Source organism: Equus asinus, chromosome 1 (genome assembly GCF_041296235.1).
Source record: "Equus asinus isolate D_3611 breed Donkey chromosome 1, EquAss-T2T_v2, whole genome shotgun sequence".
In the NCBI taxonomy this organism is placed as follows: Eukaryota; Metazoa; Chordata; class Mammalia; order Perissodactyla; family Equidae; genus Equus; species Equus asinus.
In genome coordinates this window covers 179,051,118-179,076,365 of record NC_091790.1, presented here as the reverse complement: position 1 = coordinate 179,076,365, position 25,248 = coordinate 179,051,118, and the positions used below count along the sequence as shown (strand labels likewise).

The 25,248-nt window shown below is 38.0% G+C and overlaps 1 protein-coding gene across 2 annotated transcripts; it reads left to right on the top strand.

The window, feature by feature from the left end:
- The first annotated feature begins 10,266 nt into the window (after nucleotides 1-10,266).
- On the top strand, nucleotides 10,267-24,665 carry NDUFA5 (NADH:ubiquinone oxidoreductase subunit A5). Of its 2 annotated transcripts, XM_014839155.3 has the most exons (5): nucleotides 10,269-10,398; nucleotides 10,697-10,741; nucleotides 14,838-14,954; nucleotides 21,635-21,700; nucleotides 24,494-24,665. In XM_014839155.3, exons 1-5 carry the CDS (start codon nucleotides 10,378-10,380, stop codon nucleotides 24,593-24,595), a joined length of 351 nt encoding a protein of 116 aa, XP_014694641.1. In that variant the 5' UTR covers nucleotides 10,269-10,377; the 3' UTR covers nucleotides 24,596-24,665. The 2 variants fall into 2 exon arrangements, with proteins under 2 accessions (XP_070368706.1, XP_014694641.1); XM_070512605.1 differs by lacking the exon at nucleotides 14,838-14,954 and having other exon boundaries at nucleotides 10,267-10,398.
- Nucleotides 24,666-25,248: the final 583 nt, after the last annotated feature.

Sequence of the window (25,248 nt, the reverse complement as noted above, 5' to 3'; positions counted from 1 at the left end):
ATAAAGTCCAATCAACGCATAGTTTGAGACCCTAAAAAAGAAAGTTAAAAAAATAGAAGCTAGCAAGAATTGAAAGACATAAACAAAGAAAAATTTCCTAAAATAAAAGAATATTTAAATCTAAATAGCTACAGGACACACTGTGTTCCAGGGGAAAATGACCCATAAAGTCAATATAGAGACATAGCCTAGTAATGCCACTGGATTTTAAAGATAAAGAAAGAAAAGTGTGCTGCCAGGATAAAAAAAAAATCAAATTATTTATAAGGGGAATAGCAATCTGACATATTTCTCCAAAGCAACACCTATAGGAAACTCAAGGAGAGAAAATATGAGCCAATAATTTTATATCTAGTCAAGCTGTCTTTCAAGGATGAAGCTGTAAGACTAAAGATATATTGTTCCCATGAGCCCTTCTTAAAGAAACTGCTAGAGGATTACTTCAGCCAAACAATAATAGCCAAAGTAACTATGACAAATGAATTAGCAGAGAACATTGAAAAATATTTACTGTAGAGCTGATAATAAAAGAAATAGGAAATAGGAAATAGGAATTTGGTTTACATAACAGAATGTTGATGTTATATGCCCATACAACATAGACATGATACAAGTAACATAAATTTGGGACAGAAGGAAAAGAAGAGAAGTGGTATTGATTGCCTCATCTGCTGTAGCTGGGAACACAACAACAAAAAGTTAATCTGACCTACCAAATAATGGAAGTAGCGATAAAAAGGAACGAACTACTGATACCTCCAACAATCTGGATGAATCTCCAGAGAATTATGCTGAGTGAAAAAAGTAAGTCTGAAATGATTATGTGCTGTATGATTTCATTTATAGAACATTCTCAAAATGGAGAACAGATTAGTGGTTGCCAGGGGTTAAAAGTAGAGTGAATGAGAGGAAGTGGGAGACCCTTTAAAGGGCAATACGAGAGATTCTTATGGTAAGGGAGGTGTTCCCTATCTTGACTGTATAAATGTCAATATACCATATAAATGTCAATATCCTGACCAAAATTAAAAACAACTTAATCCAGAATAACACTCAAAACTGTTGAGACTTTCTATGTACACATACGATAAATTGCTCCCAATCTTATTTGACCTCCACTAACCAAGGTGTGTATTCACCTGCCATGCTATTGGAGGCTCTCAAATATTTTCATTTTAATGGGAAATTAAAAACAATTTTTATTTATTACTTAAATATATAAATGGAAACAAATCGCATTACAACTTATATTGACCTGAATGCCCTGGAGCACAGTCTTGAACAGCTAGGGGTTCTTGAACCACCTGTCAGGAAATGATGACCTAGTCCAACCATCGTGAGCTTCACAGATGGAGATATTGGCCAAGATCCAGCTAAGTTGAAGCCATAAAGCTGATAAAGTGCAGCGCTATATTCCTGCTTAGAGTTCTTTTCATTTCATAATGACTTTAAAGAAAAGGCCATATGAATGGGGTATATATATTAGAAGAAGGAATATACGAATTTCCATGGAAATGGGAAATGGACAAGGCTGAAGAAGTGAAGATATATAAACCTACTTGACACTTTCAAATTAAGAATAAGGAGGGAGAAATTGCTTGGTATCTCTCTTGCAGTGTGTCCCTTGCATAACTAATAGCTGGTTAACTGAAAGACTTTTTAGGGCCAGTTTGCTCAAGGTGGGTTGGTTCAAGCCTAGGGGTAGAGGTGAGCAGGGAGACCTGCTGGAGTATGCAGGGACGTTGGAAGTTAGTTTCTTACTATATTTGGCTTTCCTTGCTTATACCTAGAATATCTCAGAAATAAAGGCTGGTCAAGGAGGCATCACGTGACTGCTGACACGAGTGTCGTACCACCCTGCAGCCCTCTGTGGAATGGACAATTGGGGAATTGTGAGGATGGTGAGGTGGTCTGAAAAATAGTGCTACCACCCACCACTTAAGAACTATGGCAATAGTTGTAAGCTTTCAGCATGGTTGACAAGGATTTAATCATACCCCATCATAATGCACTTTTTCTTAGACAACTGCATAATAATAGCAATAATTACTTGCTTCTAATTTTGAATTGTCTAAGTTACCCACAGTAAGGACCTTTCCATCACACTCTAGTTCTCTTCTGCATCCTCTTTCTTGTAATTTACCAGAGAAATCAACTATGTTGATGTGTTTGCCTCTTAGTTTTCTCAAGTCTTACCCCCATTGTCCCTACAACCATCACAGCTACACCGTGCTTTTCGGATATTATATGAATTCCATTTAGCTTCCCCTTTCCACCTTATTTAAGGGCCCTGAGCTACTGTGGGTGTGCTGTTCCACTTGTTCAGCTGGATTTTTTTAAACCGTATCCACCTTTCCTTAGCCTGTTCTCTTCCTTGTTCCTTTTCCTTCCTACAGGTGTTGACAGCAACATACTGACTCTCCCCTTCCTTCTTTCTTCTACTGCCCCTTAAGTCAGTCTCATGCATCCTCCAATTGTTAAAAATGCATGCAATGGCATTTTAATCATACAAGGCCACACAATCAAGGTCTCCTCATCCTGCTGTTTACTACTGGTAGTAATGACTTTTTAAATGGCAGGTTGGCCCTTTTGGGGCCCTAGGCATTCCTGGATTGGATTTTTTTCCTGATGTCTACATGTATCTGAGATACTTTAGACCAAACTCCTTTATCTTGTACTGTTTATTATGTTTCTTACCAAATGAATTTGCCAGAACATCTAAAAGAAATAAAGTTCTTCATCTCCTCAATGGTATAGGGTGCCAAGAGTGCCATTAAATCTGTCTCTTTGTCACCACCTCATGGAGAACTGACTGCATGCTTTATGAAGTCATCTTAACTGACTTTCTATGGAAAACAAAGAGGCAATTTTGGATATTTTATAATATCTCTGTAGTACAGGATTATGTTGTAATGGAGAAAGGGCAAGCAGCCTGAGTGTATAATAAGATCCCTGAGGCTATTTCTTACTTCATTATCTATTACATATTACATATTGTATAATATTACATATGGTAAATGAAGGTGCTCCTGGGAATTAAAACTATGTTGACCATGAAATTTAGATAAAAAGCTTCCATGATTAAATATTTACTCAGCTTTTCAAAGCATGTGGATTTATGTGTAGGACCCTAATAGAATATTTAAAGAAAGTTTTGAAATTTATAAATTAAAAGACATTTTAAAAATTCTACTGGGATATCTTTATAATAACTTCTATAGTTTTAACCAGAATTTTTGGAGGGCCCTGTCTTTTGTCATTACTCTAGTTGTTCACATGCTTTTCCCCTTCTGTCAGTCCCTAGTATAAGCATCTTTTAAAATTTATTCTTTCATTACTCTCTTTTATTACTCTCTGAGACTCTTGTCTAGTGCTTCAAGGAAAGCATGACTTTTTCCAAGTTTGCTTTCCTCTGTGGGAAACTTCAGAGTAAGTGGGCTTTGCTGCACTTGAAAATGGGAGAAAAAAGCAGCTGGAACAACCTGGCAGTCTTTTGCTTTATAATTATTTTAAAAGGTCCCGTCTGGTCAAATGTTTTTGGTTCCTAACTTACCCAAGACCTGAGCCTCCTATGCATCTTGATGGAGCGAACTGCTTCCTTGGGAAGATAACAAATGGGCTATCTATGGGTACTGGTACCTGCTTTAACCCAAAGATCTCTGTTTCACTTTGTGTGAGGGTGTTAAATATTGGGTTCCATGACTTCCAATAGTCTTTTAAAAAATATCAATTTTTGGTTTTGCTATTTTATTTGTCTAGCTCATAATTTTCCTAATATTTCTTTAAACTTCAAACTTTTGAAACTTTTTTATTTTTGAGGACGATTAGCCCTGAGCTAACTGCTGCCAATCCTCCTCTTTTTCCTGAGGAAGACTGGCCCTGAGCTAACATCCATGCCCACCTTCCTCTACTTTATATGTGGAATGCCTACCACAGCATGGCTTGCCAAGCGGTGCCATGTCTGCACCCAGGATCCCAACTGGCGAGCCCCGGGCCACCAAAGCTGAACGTGTGAACTTAACTGCTGAGGCACCGGGCCAGCCCCTCATTTTTTAAAAAAAAAATTCTTCTGAATGAATTTTTTACCTACCTAGTTGCTAAAGCCAGAAATCTAGGAGTCATTCTTTCCTCCACCTCTCACATCCAATCTAACTGTAGATCTTGTCAGTTTTATTTTCAAATTATACAATGAATCTGCCCACTTCCACTGCCAACAATCTAGTTCAAGCCAGTTATCATTCTTGCCCAAATTTCTGCAATGGTCTCCCAACCATTTCTCTCTTCTGCTCGTTCCCTGCCCCAATCCATTCTCCCAATATCAACGGGGGCAGTCTTTAAACAGTGTAAATCAGGGGCCGGCCCGGTGGCGCAGCGGTTAAGTTCGCACGTTCCGCTTCTTGGCAGCCCGGGGTTCGCTGGTTCGGATTCCGAGTGCAGACATGGCACCGCTTGGCAGCCATGCTGTGGCAGGCGTCCCACATATAAAGTAGAGGAAGATGGGCACGGATGTTAGCTCAGAGCCAGTCTTCCTCAGCAAAAAGAGGAGGACTGACAGTAGTTAGCTGAGGGCTAATCTTCCTCAAAAACAAAAAAAACCACTGTGGGGCTGGCCCCGTGGCCGAGTGGTTAAGTTCGTGCGCTCGGCTGCAGGCGGCCCAGTGTTTCCTTGGTTCGAGTCCTGGGCGCGGACATGGCACTGCTCATCAAAGCCACGCTGAGGCGGCGTCCCACATACCATAACTAGAAGGACCCACAACGAAGAATATACAACTATGTACTGGGGGCTTTAGGGAGAAAAAAGGAAATAAAATAAGATCTTTAAAAAAAAAAGTGTAAATCAGACTATATCATGCCATATTCAAACCATTACCATTGCACAGTTTTTTCAACTTGGTCCCTGTCACCTTACTATTCACCATCACAGTACTTGCCCTCCTCAAACTTTTATGCCCTTACTCTTCCCTCTGCCTGGAAGACTCCTCAGCTAGTTTTTGTATGATGGGATCCTTCTCTTCCTTCATGTCTCAGAACAAATGTCACCCTCTCAGAAAGGTTTTCCTGCACTCTTAACTAGGTGCCCATCTATCATAGCACACTGTTCACTCCCTTTTGATAATGATCACATTGGTAATTTTTTAATTGGTATTTTTTTATTGGTTTATTTGTTTACCGTGTGTCCAGAACAAAGCTCCTCGATAAGTGAGACATGTTAATTTGGTTCACTGAAAGATCCCTAGTAACTATTGCAGTTTCTGATACAAAGTAAGCAACCAATATACATTAATTTAACGAATGATTATTTTAGTTGTTCTGCTCTTTATTCAGTTTTTTAAAATGGCCATATGTTTAATCTCACATTTCTGAAGTCCATTGTCTACTTCATTGTCACCCCCCCCATTTTATCTAGTCTATGTTATTTCACTTGATTTGTCATGTTACACCAATAGACTACTTAAAAATACAATATCTACATTTATGATATCTTTTCACCATTTTCAACTTTTTTCTTGTACCTAACTTCATTGTTTTCTTTCCAAATTCTAAGTTATTCATTTTTAAAAGAACTATTGTTTTATTACCATTAGTACATTTGTATTACCATTTATGTTAAAAAGTGCTTACGTTAATCTCATAAAATAATTTTCACTCCCTTAAACACCTTCCTATCTTTCAGCACTTCTTTTCTTTCTTGCTTTTAAAGGGGAGCAGAAACATTCAGTACATAGAAGTGGAGATAGACATGCCCCTGTTGGTGGGGGGAGGTGGCTTGAAATCTTTATTATTCAATCCTCCCATAGGCTTTGTCTATTTTTAAATAGAAATACCCACGTTTAACCTCAATGTTAAACTTAATCTAAATCTGGGTGGGAGTGTTGGATATCCCCATTTTCACACATTAGGTAATTAACATTTATGGAAGCTGATAATCACTGAGATAAAACTAGGTAATGGCTTTTATCTGAGTTATAGCCCAATTTAGAATAAGGTTCTACAAACCACTGTATTGGAAACACACATTGTCTGGCTGTGGACACTTTTTAGAAGTATCCATAACATAGATAGAGGAGAAGACCGAAATAAATCCAAATTGTTTTGAACATGCCTGATCTGAATGGAAGCACAAGAGATGGATAATATCCAAACTATCAGAATTTTAGTCTGTCAGTCTGTTCTAAGAGCTAACTTGAGCAAAATGATTTTCTTTGTTGCCAAGTTCAGGAGAGGAAAGAATACTCCCTGAGTGGAGATTATTTTCACCTCTGCTCCCTGATCGTGGAAACTAAGGGGAATCTGGCCAAGGCAGTACTCATCCTCTTTAGATTGTCAGGCATGAGCCTTCATGCCCTGAAAATTGAGATGCTTTCTCCCTTTTCAACTGTTTGGTCTCATGCCTCCCTCAGGTAATACCTCCCTCAGCATAGCTCCTGTGCTGGACATTCCAGGGAAACATTTTACTGTCTGACTTTGGTAAGATCCAGCCCTTTACAAAAGAGCCTGTGTCATTAAGAAGCAATGTAGGAGGTCCTAACTCTTCCAGTTACTTAATTTTGAAGAAACAAGACCTCCCTTATTGAATAGGCTAGTGGTCCTGCCGAGCAAAGTGTAAAACACAAGATCCAAATTTCAGCTCTCAGTCACCTAGCCTGCTAACTTTATTTACAGAACTTCCCAACAGCTATCTCCTTCCTGAGGAGGATTTGAACATTTACACCTCTGGGAATTCTCTCCCAACTGAGAATATAGTGCATTTGATGCCCTTCCTGGTCACATTAAGACATTCCCAAATCCCCTCCAATACCACAGATACCAAGGTTGATTCCCATTTGTAGCTAATTCTACTGTCACCAGCCATAGGACACCACTGTCAAGCCCCCTCCATACATAGCCCCGCACCGCTGCAGAAGGATTGGTTCAGAAAACTTACACATTTTCCCACCTCATAGAACTGGTTAGCTATGTCGTACCTTAGCCAAGATCAGCTAGGTCTGTCTAGCCATGTGTCTTTAGCAAATATGGTAGGGCAGAAGTCTGAACCCACAGTTACAACAACAAATGAAAACACATGCATCTTTTATAATTGCATGATTCTATATTCTAGAACATACCCCACAATGATGAAAATTCTTAGACTCTGGAGGAACAAGCAACAAAGACTGTGACCTCATAAACTACCATTCATCTAAGTTCCAGTGACTATTTCAGCATTACGTGGTTTGAAAAATAGGGACATTTCTTGGGGCCACCCTGTGGCCGAGTGGTTAAAGTTCCTTATGCTCCACTTTGGTGGCCTGGATTCGTGGGTTCAGATCCCAGGTGTGGACCTACTCCACTCATCAGCCATGCTGTGGAAGCATCCCATATACAAAATAGAGGAAGACTGGCACAGATGTTAGCTCAGAGCTAATCTTCCTCAGATAAAAAAATTTTAAAAAAGAGGAGGATTGGCAACAGATGTTAGTTCAGGGAGAATCTTCCTTACAAAATAATTAAAATTAAAATTAAATAAAAAATAAGGACATTTCCTCCCAATCCTAATGTGGTTTCCTGAATCTAATCTAGTGAGTCCAAATATATATTTTGCTTTTGCAGGAGCAAATGGGTGCATCAAATAGTTTGTTCCAAATCAATGGTTTCTTTATATTTATGTATGTGTGTACATCCATGCACATGTGAGTGTGTATCTTTAAAATGCCATTAATACATGCATATTTGTTAATATATATTTCCTCTGTCCTGAATTGCAACTGTGGTTGATTTAAATACTACAAGTTGAAGATTATAGTGGAAGTTATGGTAAAGCCTAATTTCTTAGGTAATCTGAACTGGAAAGATTACAGCCCCAGGGCTCATGTTTCTAGTGACAGCTATCCTAATGGAAGAGAGGAACATATGTTAATCATATTTAATCTATTACTCAGTGTTAGTCTGTAGAGTTGCTGGAACAAAATACCACAAACCGAGTGGCTTAAATAGCAAAAAGTGTTAGCTCACCTGTCTGGAGGCTAGAAGTCCAAGATCAAGGTGTCAGCAGGCTTGGTTTCTTCTAAGAGCTAAGAGAGAGAATCTGTTACATGCCTCTTCCTTAACTTCCGGTGCTTTACTGGCAGTCTTTGGTGTTTCTTGGCTTGTAGAAGCATCGTCCTGATCTCTGCCTTCATCTTTGCATGGCATTCTCCCTGTGTGTATATCTCTGTATCCACATGTCCCCTTTTAATAAAGACACCAATCTTATTGGATAAGGACCCACTCTAACGACCTTTTGTCAACCAATTACATCTGCAATGACCCTATTTCCATATAAGGTCACATTCTGAGGTAGTGGGGATTAGGACTTCAACATATGAATTTGGGGGGGAGGCACAATTCAACATATAACACTCAGTTATAGGTTTTGCATATCTTCAACTAACTATTTTTAAATTATTCCCCAAAGTGAATATACCAATTCAGTTCCACCAGCAATATATGAGAGTTCCTGTGGCTCCACATCCTTGCTAACACTTGGTATTGTCAGTCCTTAATTGTTGTCCATAAGATGGCAGTAAAATTATAATTATTTTGCATTTCCTTGATTATTAGGGAGGTTGAGTCCTTTTCATGTTTATTGACATTCCTGTTTCCTTTTCTGTCAATTGCCTATTCATTTTTTGCCTATTTTTCTATTGTATTCACTGAAAATGTATTTTTTGACCACCTATTATTTACCAAGTACTATTTTAGGCACTTGAGATGTGGTAGGAAGGAAAACATTTCCATCTACCTATGGCTTATATTCTAGAAAGTATGATACACAAAAACAATGTAAGTAAGATAACTAGATAGCATATCAGAGGGTGATATGGGCTATGAAGAAAACTGAAGCAGAGAAGAGGGTAAGGAGTGTCTTTGTGGTGATTTGCAATTTTAAATCTCATGGCCAGGACAGGCCACATTGAGAAGGTACATGTCTTGCACGAAGACTTGAAAGAGGTGAAAGAGTGAGCCATGTGCCCATCTGCTGGAAGGATTTTCCAAGAAGAAAAAGGTTAGAAGAGCAGCTACCTGAGCAGGAAGAGGGGAATAGGAGGTTAGGTCTGAGAAGTGAGAAGCAGAGGGTCAGTCTCCTGCAGGGCCTTGTAGGCAGGGGTAAGGACTTTGGCTTTTACACCTTAAGTGAAAAATCACGGGAGAATTTTGAGCAGAGTACTGTCTAAAAGGATAATTGTAGCTATGGGCTTGAGAATAATAATAGCAAAATAAAAAATTAATAACAATCACTTGTGTAGTGCTGTCCCATTCACTGAGCCAGGCGCTTTGCATATATTAACTCATTTAATATATTCCCTGGAAGCAGGCAAGGATGGAAGCAGGGAGACCTGTTCTGGTTATTAGTTATTTTCTTACTGATTTATAGAAGTTCTTCATACATTCTAGGCACAACTTATCTTTTATATGTAGTTGCAAATATCTTCTCCCATTCTGTAAGTTGTTTTACTGCTTGTTATGCTTTTTGCTATCATATATATATATATATTCCTTGGTACATGCGTTCTCTCAGTTAGTTGTGCTTTACTTCCAATTGACTTTTTAGCGAACGCCTTAACTCCAGTCACCCACAATTTTTCGTTATTTTTTCTTCTCACTGCATTTGGCGCAAACATCTTTTAGAACATTTACCAAATTACTTATTAATGCATGTCTTCGTCATTGTTCTGTGAATTCCAGGATGTGAGATCCTGTCTTACAAATTATGTCTCAGTAACTAACACATAGTGGGTGCTCAATGAATGTTTGTAGCGGTAAGTAGGGAAAAGTGGTATGGTCTGGCGCCACTTTACCTGAGAAAATGGAGGATGCGAGCGAGTGAAAGGAAAAGGGTTATAATGAGAAATGGGCATTCACCGATTACTTCTTTGGCACGTAAGACCGAGAATACTGATATCCTTGTGCTAAGAATTAGCCTTTGCAGCGAAGAGATGATTTAGATGATACGATAATTCCATGACCACCCTTATTTCGCTACACAATACACTGCGGAAGGCAGGCTGAGGAAGAGAGCAGGTTCCTAGAGCGACTATGTCGGGGTTTTTTGACAGCTTGGAGTGTTTCCTTCAACCTTTGTGCAAGCCGTCAACGTGGTAGGGACAGGAACCGAGACGTAAAACACCTAACACAACCCTTTTCCCGCGAGCCGGCTTAAAAGCTTGTGTGCTCATTGCGCATACGCCTATTTTCCTCCCAGGAAAGGGCGGGCCAGAGCCTTCGTCCCGGTGGCGATCCTGAGGGGGCGGAGCCAAGCTGTTTCCAAGGTGACGGAGCGGCGGCCTCGGTGGTGGATTGAGCGGGCCTGGGCGAGTTTCCCAGAGGGCTGCGCGGTCTCGGCTCATCGGCGCTGTCATGGCGGGCTTGCTGAAGAAGGTGAGGGTACTGGAGGTCACCGATGGAATTTAGACTAGGAGGGTAGAGTCAGCCTGCGGGTGGTGGACGCAGCTGGCGCGGTTCTTGCTGGGAACTCGTTTTGCTCTGCTTTTAGGGGTGACCAGTTTAGTGGCTCCGCTCGGAGAGGCAAAAAAAAGCTCCGATGGAGCGGCACTGGGGGACCGGTAGCTGGGTTTAGGCCAGGTTTAGCCGGGGGAGGGGTGGGTTTGCGTTTCCGTAGCGTGGGGACGCTCGGAATTGTCAACAACAGCCTGGATCGTGTTTTGTTTTTCGACAGACCACTGGCCTTGTGGGATTGGCTGTCTGTGAGAGTCCTCACGAGGTATGTACCCCTTTTCTTTCTTTATTCTTGAGTTCCCAAAGAAGAACAGAACCCTACGACCTTGTCTGTTGAAAGGTTAAGCGGATATGATTATTTCAAGCCCAAAATTACAACTCAGCGTGAGCTCTCGAGATAAGAGTAGTGTTTGCTTCGTTGATCTGGTGCCACTTTTTTTTTTTTTTTTTATTTTTTTTATTTTGGCCGTGATCTCTTTCTTAAACCAGTTTTCTTGTGGACTTTTTCTATGGCATCCTCGTGGCTTCACTTGTACCTTTGTGAGTGCCCTCCCAAACCCATCTTTATTTTCCACCTTTTACCCTCGCCTCTCCTTTTCTGCCGAGGAACCTTAGCTCCATACCGAAGATACCGCTCTAGCAATTGCCTCCTTCTGTCATCACTTTCCCCTTCTCTTTGGTGTTTTCTATTCAGACATGCTTCCATCTAAAGAAGCCCCCCAGAATCTTCCTCAATCCTTCTCTTCCTTCACACCATTTCTCTCCTTTGCTTTATAGATAACTCAAAAGAGTTACCTGTTCTTAACTGTCTCCTCATTCTCTTATTTCCTTTTGAAGGCATTGCAGTCAGACTTGGCCAGAACTGCTCTTTTCTTTTCAAGGTCACCATGCTGCCGCATCCAATGGTCAGCTCACGTTTCTCTTCTTAATTGACCCAATAGCAGCATTTGACATATTTGGCACTGGCTCCATCAAACAGCTTCTTTACTGTGCTACATGACCCCTCAGTCTTATGGGTTTTTTCCCCCTACTATTTTTGCCTTCTCCTTTTCTGAGTATTCCTCATATCTCCACTTCCCAATTTTGAAGTTCTAGGACTCAGTTCTTGGACCTTTTCTTTCTTTATATTTGCTCTCTCTTGGTGTCTGGACCCAGTCTAATGGTTTTAAATACCGCCTGTATACTGATAGCTCTAGGATTTCCGTATCAAGCACTGATCTCTCCGTTTATGAAAGTCTTATATATTTAATTGCTTAATGGACATCTCCACTTGGATGTCAAATAGACAACCCAAACTTAACATAATCCAAAATTGGCTTCCTGATCTTCTCCCTAAAACCAGCTCTTGTCTTCAGGCTTGCTCATCTCGGAATGGCAGTTCCATTCTTCTAGTCACTCAGGTCAGAAACCTTGAAATCACCTTTAATTCCTTCCTTTCTCTCACACCCCACATTGGTACTTCCGTAAACCCTCTGGGTTCTGCTTATAAATTATATCCAGATTCTAACTTCTCATGGCTTCCTCTGCTACCACCATGTTCTCAGCTACCATCCTCACTGCTATGGATAATTGTGTTTGCTTCCTAACTGCCTCTCCGTGCTTGTCACTGCCTCAGTTTGGTCTTTTTTCAACCAAACTAGATACATCCTGCTAAAATGTGAGTAAAGTCATGTCCCTCCTTTCCTTAAAACCCTCCAGTGGCTTTCCATTTCACTCTAAATGAAAGAGTCCATACAGTGGCCTTCCAGATCCCTATCAACAGACTTGTATGCTACTGAGTTATCTTGTTTGTTGTCTCTCTCTACTAGAATGTAGGTTTCCCTGAAGGCAGGGATTTTTTAATTCTTTTTTCACTGCTAGAGCTATGATTACACATAGTATGTGCTCGGTGAATAATGTTTGTTGAGTGAATGTCTTGTACTCATTATGAGGTCGTAATGACTTTTGACTCATTGTCTAAAACTGAACTCATGGTTTTCCCTTTATAAAATCTGTTTCATCCACTGCGAATTCTGTTTTTCTTGATGGTATCAAAGTCTTTCTACTCCCCAGGTTGGGAATTTGGACATCTTAGTTGATACTTTTGTTATCCCTGTATCTTCATGTTTGTTCCAGTGACGAGTTCTGTTGATCCTTTTCTCCAACAGCTCTCCAGTCTGACCTCTATCCTTTTCCTACTGTTATTTAGACTCTTGCTCTTGTTTAGAGATTTGCAACAACCTTGTTACTGGCCTTTCTGCCTGTTTCTCCTTCACCAAATCATTTTAATTCACTGCTACCAGGTTAATTTTCCTGAACCACAGATCTGATCATGCAGTTCCCCTAAATCTTTTAATTGCCCACAGAATAAAGCCCAAATGCTTTAACTTGGCATGCAAAACCACTTACAGTCTGACTCATTTTTTCTCCAACCTTATCTCCTAAATATTTCCTCTCTGTCCTATATTCTAGCCATGTGCTGTCCAATAAAAATATAATATGAGTAGCAAATGTAAGCTATGTTTATAATCTAAAATTTTCCAGGAGTCACTTTCTGATAAAGAAAAAGGGAAAAGTTAATAATATATTTATTTTTACCTAACATATCCAAAATATTACCATTTTAATATCTAATCAATATAAAAAAATTAATATTTTATAGTCTTTTCATACTAAATTTTCTAAATTCAGTGTGTATTTACACTTATAATGCATCTCAGTTCAGACTAGCCACATTTAAGGTGCTCAGTAGCCATATTTGTTTACTGGCTACTGTATTGGACAGCACAGTGCAAGGAAAATACAACTATCTACTGATTACTTTATGTTCCCTGTATTTTCTGCCATTTAGTCCCTTGTATGTATTCTATCTGTAAAATTGCTTTTTACAACATCTTTAAATGTCCAAGTACTACTATCCCTCCAGGTCTGTCTCAGATGCTGCTTTCTTTTAAAGATTGGCACCTGAGCTAACATCTGTTGCCAATCTTTTTTTTTTTTTTTTCCTTTCTCCCCAAAGACCCCCAGTATATAGTTGTATATTCTGGTTATAGGTCCTTCTGGCACTGCTATGTGAGACGCTGCCTCAGCGTGTTCTGACTAGTGGTGCTAGGTCCGTGCCCCGGAGCTGAACCCGCAAAACCCTGGGCAGCCAAAGCAGAGTGTGTGAACTTAACCACTCAGCCATGGGCCGGCCCCCGTTGCTGCTTTTTTAAGAAACCTTTCTCTTATCTACTGAAGTGACTCTCCTTCTCCTATAGAATAATAATGCTAACATTTATTGAACCTTAATGTGTGCCAGGTACTGTTCTAAGCTATACAACACTCTATGAAGCAGATATTAGTAACATCCTTATTTTAGAATCCAGATCTCTTACCAGGCCTTTCTATTGTCTTACACTTTGCTAAAATTAAGAACTAAGGCAATAAAATCCCACACAATTTGTATTATATGTTATCTGACGAGCTCTACATTAGTATAGTAAAATACCCTCTATTATGGAACATCATATTCAAAGATATAAATAAGGTCTAAATATCCAGACTGCTTTTTGAGAAAAATGATACTTAGAGGCCCTCAAAGTTGGTTTGGTTATTCATATATATTGTGAGTATATATATGAATGAAACTAGGTATTAGTGCCTATGGATTTTATGCAATTAAAACAAATTTAAAATTAAATACAGAGAAATAATAAAAAATTCTTCATCACATATGTATATTTATGATTATACTTACTAAACAGTTGTGAGTTAGGATTTGCCGTAACTTCTGACCATGTGACTTCACTACTCACTGCTGTACTGAACTTTAAGTTCAATGTGCTTCAGTCTGTGTTATGCAGTGGCTTGGTTCTCTTCTTTTTCTATTGACCTTTGGTGAAGCCTTCATTCACATGGTACCAACTCAGTCATAAGCATAAGCACTGAAGTATTAGGACTATATTCAGTTAAATTTGAGCATACTGATAATCTGTGCTTATATATTTTATTTCTATAGAAATTCACGAGACAAATTGAAAAAGAAAATCAGAATTTGAGAAATATTGTTAGTAAATGATTTGGTTTCCAAAACAGATTGTTAGGCATAGGTTAATATGCAGTTTTATTTTTACTTGTTATCATATCTTTGACTTGCATATAACTTTTGTCATATGCACAACATATGAAAAATTTCCATGTTTATACTCAGGCTTTTCCTGAGTTGTAAAGGGCATAAGTAGGGCGTAGACACAGAGAAATTGCAGCAAGGAAGAGTTAAATGCTTTTAAAAAAACAGATGTAAGTCTTTTTTTCTTTTAAATCTGAGACTTTATTTAAAGTGTTCCATAAAACCTTTGGTAATATTTTAAACTGGAAATTTGTAAAATTTGTCTTTTCAGAGGCTAAGAATATTGTACACGAAGATTCTTGATGTTCTTGAGCAAATCCCTAAAAATGCAGCATATAGAAAGTATACAGAACAGATTACGAATGAGAAGTTGGGGATGGTTAAAGCAGTAAGTAGATGACTTGATTTCGTTTTCTTGGATTTATGGTCTCCAACGCAACATTAACCAAAAAAATTCAGTTGCTTGTTTTTTTGCCTATTCTACATACTTTTCTCTCTTCTTTCTCTTCTTCCTTCCAAGCTTTTCTTCCATCTTTCTCACTTTCATTCAGCAAGCAAACTCATGTTTGCTGAGTGCTTTCTATGTGCGAGGCATTATTAAATAATGGAGTGAAAGAATCAGATGAAGTCCCTTCCGTAAGTTAATAGTGTAGCTTTCTTTTACTTCCCTATCAAGTTCTTTACTGATGTTTTATTTGTCTATGGATACATCAATCTTCATCTTTCTCTAATTTCAGAGTAGAGAAGAAAGAAAGCAAACCAAACAAAAAAATGTGTGTTGTATTTAAAGAAAACTGTCAGAAATCACTATTGTAATAGGTGCTTTGTTGCAAAGAGAAGAGGACCAAGTTATTGAGCATCGTTATGGACTGAACGTTTGTGTCCCCCCAGAATTTGTATGTTGAAGCCCTAACCCCCCAGTGTGGCTGGAACCTCTGAAGAAGTAATTAAGGTTAATGAGGTCACAAGAAGGGTGCCCTGATCCAGTAGGATTGCTGTCCTTTAAGAGACACCAGAGAGCTCATGCTCTCTCTGCCCTATGAGGACACATTGAGAAGGTGGCTATCTGAAAGACCAGAAAGCGATCCTGTCAGACCTTGATCTTGGATGTCCAGTCTCCAGAACTGTGAGAACATAAATTTTTGCTGTTGAAGCCACCCAGTCTGTGGTATTTTGTTATGACGGCCCAAGCAGGCTAAGACAAGCGTTTTACAACTTCTGAATCAAAGGCCCTGGACAGGCACACAGCAGACTGTGTCTTATTTTTTTATACCAAACTATATTGACTTGTTAAATTCTCACACCACCAGTTATTCCGTGGACTTTTGTAGTTACCCAAAATTACATTTGGATAAATGTAATTTAAATTTAAATGTAATTTAAAAAAAATTATAAATTTGGAATGTTCATAAACTCCAAATATAATTTACATACATGCAATAAGTGGTCCTAACGTATTTTTCTTATTAGATTACCAAATGCTATAGTTCAAAGAGAATTCTTATCTTTTCCTTAGGTGTACAGCAAAACAGTGCAGTTTGATTTGAAATTTTTATTCTTAGCTTGTCACTTCTGGAAATAATTTACAGATTAAAGTCTCTGAGGGGGAAGTAAACTTTTTTTTTTTTGATTTCCTGTTTTCCTCAAGGAAAACGGGCTCGTGCATTTTTTTCTCATCGCAGAATAAGGAATTACCCTTTTTCATTTCATAGGTGAATCTCTACAACTCAGTCTTTGATTCTTTCTCTGCTTTCCTTCTCTGTAAGCTCGTTCCCCTTTAATCATTGCTTTTCTGTTTTCTCTTTTTAGCCTCCCATTTTATTATCAACTTCAGATAGCCTCAAAAATGTATTTAGCTTGTTCCTATCTTAAAAGAAAAAGAAAACTGTATCCTTATAATTTCCTTTACTTTTGCCCTATTTCTGTCTTTTCTCTACTAGCCAATATCAACCAAAGAATAGTTCACTGCCATTACTTTCATTTATTAGTTCTAAAATCCTTTTCTCTGACCTGGGCTGTTTCAATTGCCTTAGAAGTAATTGGTCTGTGTATAATTCCATCATACTTCATTATATATCCCACACTGCCAATAGAGTGATTTTTTTAAATACATAAATCTGATCATGGTATCTTCCCTTTTAAAAACCTTACTATAATTTCCTGTTGAGTGTTTCTGAAAGGTTGAGTTTAAGGATTTACGCAGGGCTGGTTGTGTGAAACTCACATAGTTACCTTTATCTGCATGATTTTGTTTTTTTCCAACAGTTTTTGCTCACTTCATGTCTTTGTGTCATGTTTTGGTAATTCTTGCAGTATGTCAAACTTTTTCATTATTATTATATTTGTTTTGATGATCTGTGATCAGTGATCTTTGATGTTACTGTTGTAATTGTTTTGGAGTGCCACAGACCACACCCACATAAAATGGTAAATTTAATTGATAAATCTTGTATGTGTTCTGACTGGTCCACCGACCGGCCATTCCCCCGTCTCCTCCTCAGGCCTCTCTGTTCCCTGAGATGCAACAATATTAAAATTAGACCAATTAATAATCCTACAATGGCCTCCATGTGTTCAACTGAAAGGAAGAGTCGGACATCTCTCACTTTAAATCCAAAGCTAGAAATGATTAAGCTTAGTGAGGAAGGCATGTTGAAAGCCGAGATAGCCCAAAAGCTGGGCCTCTTGTCCCAAACTGTTAGCCAAGTTGTGAATACAGAGGAAAAGTTCTTAAAGAAAGGTAAAAGTGCTACTTGTGAACACAACAAATGCTTAGAAAGCGAAACAGCCTTATTGCTGATATGGACAAAGTTTTAATGATCTGGATGGAAGATCAAACCAACCACAACATTCTCTTAAGCCAAAGCCTAATCCTCTTCAATTCTGTGAAGGCTGAGAGAGGAGGAAGCTGCAAAAGAAGAGTTTGAAGCTATCAGAGCTTGGTTCCTGAGGTTTAAAGAAAGAAACTGTCTTCATAACAAAAGTGTAAAGTAAAGCAGCAACTGCTAATGTAGAAGCTGCAGCAAGTTATCCGGAAGATGTAGCAAAGATAGTTAATGAAGGTGGCCACACTAAATAGCAGATATTCAGTGTAGACAAAACTGCCTTCTATTGGAAGAAGATGTCATCTAGGACTTTCCTAGCTAAAGAGGAGAAGTCAGTGCCTGGCTTCAAAGCTTCAAGGGACAGGCTGATTCTTGTTAGGGGCCAGTGCAGCTGGTGAGTTTAAGTTGAAGCCAGTGCTCATTTATCATTCTGAAAATCCTGGGGCCCTTAAGAATTATGCTAAAGCTACTCTGCCTGTGCTCTAGAAATGTAACAACAAAGCCTAGAAACAGCACATCTGTTTACAACGTGATTAGTAAAATATTTACTAAATATTTTAAACCCACTGTTGAGATCTACTGCTCAGAAGAAAGATTCCTTTCGAACTATTCCTGCTCACTGTCAATGTACCTGGTCATCCAAGGGCCCTGATGGAGATGTACAAGAAGATTAATGTTGTTTTCATGCCTGCTAACCCAACATCCATTCTGCAGCGTATGGATCAAGGATTAGTTTTGACTTTCAAGCCTTATTTAAGAAATTCATTTTTTAAGTCTGTACTGCCAGAGATAGTGATTCCTCTGATGAATCTGGGCAAAGTAAATTGAAAACTGTATGAAAAGGATTCACCATTCTAGATGCCATTAAGAACATACATGATTCACGTGAAGAGATCAAAATATCAACATTAACAGGAGTTTGGAAGAAGTTGATCCCAACCCTCATGAGTGACTTTGAGGGCCTCAAGCCTTCAGTGGAGGAAGTAACTGTAGATGTGGTGGAAATAGCAAGAGAACTAGAGTTAAAAGTGGAACTTGAAGATGTGAGAGAGCTGCAATCTCATGATAAAACTTTAACGTTGCTTCTTATGGATGAGCAAAGAGAGTGGTTTCTTGAGATGGAATCTACTCCTGGTGAAGATACTATAAAGATTGTTGAAATGACAAAGGATTTAGAAAATTACATAAACTTAATTGATAGAGCAGCGGCAGGGTTTGAGAGGACTGACTCCAATTTTGAAAGAAGTTCTACTGTGGGTAAAATGCTATCAAACAGCATTGCATGCTACAGAGAAATTGTGAAATGGAGAGTCAATCGATGTGGCAAACTTCATTGTTGTCTTCTTTTAAGAACTTGCCAGAGCCACCCTGACATTCAGCAGCCTCCACCCTAATCAGTCCACAGCCATCAACACAGAGGTGAGACCCTCACCAGCAAAAAGATTGTGACTCGCTGAAGGCTCAGATGATGAGTAACATTTTTTAGCAATAGTATATTTTTAAATTAAAGTATGTACCTTGTTTTTTTATACATAATGTTATTGCACTTAATAGACTACAGTACGGTAACTTTTATATGTACTGGGAAGCCAAAAAATTTGGGTAACTCGCTTTATTGCAATATTCACTTTATTGTGGTGGTCTGGAATGGAATCCTCAGTATCTCTGAGGTATGCCTGTATGTGAGAAGATAGTAAGTGCAGTGAAGGAAAATAAAAAGGAGAAATGATGTGTACCAGGGTGATGAGGGATGTTACAATTTGTATTAGTTTCCTGTAGCTGCTGTGACAAATTATCGCAAACTTGGTGGCTTAAAATAATAGAAATTTATTCTCTTACATTCCTGGAAGCCAGAAGTCTAAACCAGTATCAGGGGCCCAAATCAAGGTGTCAGCAGGGCTGCGAGCCCTTTGGAGGCTCTAGAGTAGAATCTGTTCCTTGCCTCTCCCAGCTCTGATGGCTTTTGGCATTCCTTGGCTTGTGACCACATCACTCCAGTCTCTGCCTCTGTGGTCACATTACTTTGTCTTGTATGTGTGATTTCCCTCTGCCTCTGTCTTATAAGGACAGCTGTGATTGTATTTAGGGCCCACTTGGATAATCTAGGATAATCTCCCCTTCTCAAGATTCTTAACTTAATCATGTCTGCAACGTATTTGCCTTATAAGGTAACGTTCATAGGTTCTAGGGATTAGTTCATGTACATCTTGTGGGACATTATTCAACCTACGACAGTATAAATTGTGTGGTCCTCAGACTGGTCCTCATTGAGAAGATAATATATGAGTGAAGACTTGGATGGAAGTGAAGGAACAAGCCATACAGATATGCTGGATCAGCTAGCAGATGCCCTGAGGCAGGAACATGCCAGTAGCTATAGAAAATATCTTTTTTTTTTTTTTAAGATTGGCACCTTAGCTAACATCTGTTGCCAGTCTTCTCTTTTTTCCTCTTCTCCCCAAAACTCCCCAGTACCTAGGTGTATATTCTTGTTGTGAGTGCCTCTATGTGCTATGTGGGACGGCACTTAAGCATGGCCTGATGAGTGGTGCCATGTTTGCACCCAGGATCCAAACTGGCGAAACCCTGGGCTGCCGAAGCAGAGCATACCAACTTAACCACTTGGCACGGGGCCAGCCCCAGTATCTTTGGTGTTTTCTTTCCTCTTTTCATTCCATTTACGGGCCAAAAAAACCACTCAATTTACACTTTATTTACATATGCATGTGTATGTATAGGACATGGTTTCTGGCTCTCAAAAAGCTCAGTTTACTAGAACATAAATACAGGTCTTTGAATGTTTTAAGTGCTATATTAGCGTTTCTTTTTTTCTTTTTTGGGTGAGGAAGATTGGCCCTGAGCTGATACATGTTGCCAATCTTTCTCTTTTTGCTTGAGGAAGATTGTCACTGAGCTAACATCTGTGGCAGTCTTCCTCTATTTTGTATGTGGGATGAAGCCACAGCATGGCTTGATGAGCAGTGTGTAGGTCCATGCCCAGGGTCTGAACCTGTGAACCCTGGGCCGCCGAAGTGGAGCACACAAGCTTAACCACTACACCACTGGGCAGGCCCTGGGTTTCTTTTTATAAAACCCCTTTTATTGAAGAATTATGTATATAAAGAAATGTGCAGAAGTCATAAGTGTAAAGCTTGACGAATTTTCACAAAGTAATTACACCCATTTTAACATCAAATCAAACAAGAAGACATTTCCAGAATGCCAAAATCATCACTTGTTCCCCCCCGAGTTACTACCTTCCTGAGGATAACTAGTCTCTGACCTGTAACACCACAGAATCATTTTGCCTGCTTTGAACTTTTTATAAATGGAATCATTGTATGTATTCTTTTGTGTCTGATTTCTTTTGCTTAATATTATGTTTGAGAAAATCATCTGTGTTATTCAATGTAGGTTGTAGTTTGTTCATTCTCGTTGCTATATAGTATTCTACTATATCCAAATACTATAATTCATTCTATTGTATATAGTCATTTGGATTGTTTCTAGTTTGGGACTATAATTTGTGCTGTGAGCATTCTTGAACATGTCATTTGCTCAGTGTATTATGCATTTCTGTTTGGTATATACCTAGGAGTGGAATTCTGGGTCATAGGTTAGGATTTATTTTTAATGCTAATGCTCTCAGAGGAAATACAGGAAATACTAAGAAAATAAAGTGATATTTTAAAACCTGTATCTTAGAAGAAAGACTGAATTATGCGTTATATTTCTTACCCTTAATAAGCATGTCAGTAAGCATTTGACACTTTTTAATATCAAGATAGAAAAGCAATAGGGGCCGGCCCGGTGGCGCAGCGGTTAAGTTCGCACGTTCCGCTTCTCGGCGGCTCGGGGTTCGCTGGTTCGGATCCCGGGTGCGGACATGGCACTGCTTGGCAGCCATGCTGTGGTAGGCGTCCCACGTATAAACTAGAGGAAGATGGGCACGGATGTTAGCTCAGAGCCAGGCTTCCTCAGCAAAAAGAGGAGGACTGGCAGTAGTTAGCTGAGGGCTAATCTACCTCCAAAAAAAAAAGATAGAAAAGCAATAAAATAGTAGAGAGATGAAATGAGTTTCCACCAAATATTTGGTGAAAATTAGTAAGGGTATGATAGAAGAAAAATTATGTTTGTTATATTAAGTGCTTTTTTATATGAGTTTTTAAAATATGTGATTGAAACGTTCAGATATTATGCTCCTTCATATAAATATTTCTTTCTTTATTTCCTTAAATTATAGGAACCAGATGTTAAAAAATTAGAAGACCAACTTCAAGGTGGCCAAATAGAAGAGGTGATTCTTCAGGTAAAGAAAAAGCTGAATGTTTAGATATTTGGGTTTAAGTGTTCAGAGGCACAATGTATAGAGGCACAAAACTGACATTCTAGAAAGAGAGGAAAATGGAATTTCTTTATTTATATCAAATATAAGACTAATCACATATAGGAAATACTTCTAACATGGGTGTGAAAGTTAAATATTTATCATTGATTGTAACTTGAATTTATGAGACTTCTGTTGGAAGTTTGGAGTTTGATAACTCTTTGAATTAATCAGTTCTTGTTAACTTACCTTAGTTTAAATTAATAACACAATATTACTGTTATTTGAATAATTTCATCTTTTTAGATGCAAATGCTTTTAAGTTTTAAAGGTGTAGTATATTTTTGTATGGAAAAATACAGGTCTTTTGACTCATAAAATTAAAATAGACTTTTATTTTTATTTTTGACCATTGGATTAACACATCTATGCTGGTAAGAATGCTGCGATTTTTAATTAAATCAGGGGAAATGATGCCTTTTTTAAAACTAGTTGTGTATTTTTTCCCCAATTACTAGTAAGATTAAACTTTTAAAATGTTTTTGTATTTCCTGTTTTATAAATTATATCATTAATATTTCACTCTATCATTTGTTTTTAGTGTTTTTCTTATATATTTCTGTGAGTCCTTTTTAAAATAAAAGAGAGATTAACCTTCAACTTTTGCCCATGTTGTCTGTACATTTCTTTTTAATCTGTCCTTTGTCTTTTGTCTTCAATTGAATGTTTTCTCTCATATGTAGAAAGCACCCTTCCCCTGAGATCCCCCCCCCATTATAGATTTAGAATGTCTTCCCTTCATAGGGGTCTGATAAATACTCAATTCTGTTTCATTTAATTTTTACAGTTTTTTGTATTTAAAAATGTCACCATTCTTAAGTTTGTTGTCTTTTATCAATGGACAAATAAAAGGAGATATTGGGTAATATTGGAGATTAGGGAGGTATGTCACCAACAGACATGATGTTACAAATTCAAAAGAATTGTTAGATGCCTCTATTAAAAGAGGAAGAGGGTATTCCAACAGCTTTCTATGAATGTGAACTGTTTCAGTCATTCAAGGGCCTGTTTTTCTGGCTTTTCTATTCATTTGCTGGGTTGATGTAGTGTTATGGGAACTTGCTGCAAACTTCTTGTTCCTCTTTCTTTTCTCCCTGATTTCACTTTGATCATGACTTTAGTTTAGTTGATACCGTTATCTATCATACAATTATAGTCTTAGGGTACGTTAAGTATTTTTAAGCTAGTTGTGCAGTTCTCCACATTTTCATGGGCAATATTAAGGTTAAATTAATTTTAGTAATGTTTTATTTAATACAGTATATCTAAAATATTATCACTGAAACATATCAATGTAAAAAAAATTTAGATATTTCACATTCTTTTTTTATACTAAGTCTTTAAAATATGGTCTGTATTTTATACTTGCAGCACATCTGAATTTGAACTAGCTGCATTTCAAGCGCTCACTCAGTAGTCACATGTAGGTAGTGACAGCCATATTGAACAGCCCATTTCTGGAGGGATAATATGAGAAGAATGAGGAAAGGATAGTGTTAGAAGCCAGAGAAGAGGGAGGGTGTTGGCAACAGGAGCCATGTGTAGCTGGGTCCAGCTCCTTGAAATAGGGCTGACTTCAATGATGTTCAGGTCCCGGCACCCTTTCAACACTGTACAGTACCTTGGGGGCATAGCGAAAGCATGAGTGTTCAAGAGACCCAGGCCAAAGGGTAGTCAGGGAAACAACCATTCTAAGGGATATTTTTAATCAGTATTTATACTGTTTTCTCATTTCAGCATTAGTAAATACCTCTGCCCCTAGATTTCCATTAATCTACTCTTTAACTCATTGTATACATTTTAGACTGTTGCTGCTCAACATAGATTGGCTGTTCTGGGCCACTGACATAAATGAGACATTGCCTTTTAACTATAGAATTATAGGCTCTGATAGAGTCTAAGCACTTACTCTGTTTGAATTTTTTCTCTGATGTCCTGCTAAGTGTTCAACAGTGTTCTTCTAAGTTAGCCAGAGTTGTCATAGGTCCTTTTGTTGTAGAAAAAGTGTGAAATAAAAAGATACCTAAAATATATTTGCTAAATATGTTATAAATTGTGTTTGAAAGGAAAAATTAAAGATTACATAATCTGATTAAGGAAAGTAATTCAATAGTAAATATTTTTTGTGCACCATTGTATTCTCTTACATTCTGTAGATCACTGTTTTACAAATTTATAGGTCTCAAGTGATTATGGGTCATGAAATCAGTTAGATCGGTTGTGACTAGCATTTTTTAAAAAGTAGAATAGAAAATAGAGTGTATTACAGCTAGTAAAGATAATGATATTTTTAGCTTTGTTTTGCTTATATATGTGTACTGTGAATCCTTTAGTAAAATGTATTCTTTTTACTAAGGGCCATGATAAAATAAAATTTGAAAGTCATTGGCATAGATTAAGAGACATGAATTTATAGTCTAATGGTGAAACAGACAATTATGATTGAAAATTCATCACCTAAACTTTTGAACACTCTAGTAGCAAATTTTAATCAAATAGAAGAAATCAAAAGCCATCCTTTCTTACTCATGATGATTGTGTAGCTATGAGAATTAAGGTAATTTAATAATGTTCAGCATTTGATAGTGGAACAGCCTATTATCAGCTATTAATATGAAAGTAGTAGCTGTAATAGTTATATTTCACTTTTTAGCTATGATAAATATCTATTAAACAATATAATCAAATGATCTTTTTAAAAAATTTTATTAACAGGCTGAAAATGAACTAAGCCTGGCGAGAAAAATGATCCAGTGGAAACCATGGGAGCCTTTAGTGGAAGAGCCTCCTGCTAACCAGTGGAAATGGCCAATATAACCCGTAATAAATGCCTTGTATGATGATGGGAAACTGATGTAATTAATTAAATGTTCCATTCTATTAAGAATGTTTCGATATTATTGACATCTTATATCATCAAGAAAATTCATACAGAACATATTTAAGAGACATGTTCAAATTGATGAATATGGTAATAGGGCCTTGCGAATCACTTTGATTTATAAAGCATTCATTCCAATTATTTCAAAGATGATATTTTTTTAAACAGAGAGGTTGTGGGAAGATTTGAAAGTTAGTCGGAAAAAAATGCTATTGATTTTCAGCACAGAGGCCATAAGGTGAAGTATTTTTAGTAGTATCTTCAGCACATAATTTAATTTTTTATTCTGAAAAAAGCAGAAAAGGTACTTAATTATTATTCTTGTTTATACAAATTTATAGGTTACTTACTGTTTGAAGTGAAATAGTAAAAACCATCAAATTAGAATTCACTCACCCTGAGCTAACATCTGTGCCAGTATTCCTCTATGTTGTATGTGGGTCGCTGCCACAGCATGGCCACCAATGAGTGGTGTAGGTCCACGCCCAGCAACTGAATCCAGGCCGCCGAAGTGGAGCAGGCTGAACTTAACCACTAGGCCATGGGGCTGGCCCGCCTATCATTTCTAAATATTCATGTTTGATATTTC

What these genes read in the sequence shown, in the direction of transcription:
- NDUFA5 (XM_014839155.3), top strand. Translation starts at nt 10,378, where the DNA reads ATGGCGGGCTTGCTGAAGAAG. An exon ending in TGGCGGGCTTGCTGAAGAAG is followed by an intron (nt 10,399 to 10,696) that starts GTGAGGGTACTG and finishes GTTTTTCGACAG; the next exon opens with ACCACTGGCCTTGTGGGATT. An exon ending in TCTGTGAGAGTCCTCACGAG is followed by an intron (nt 10,742 to 14,837) that starts GTATGTACCCCT and finishes TTGTCTTTTCAG; the next exon opens with AGGCTAAGAATATTGTACAC.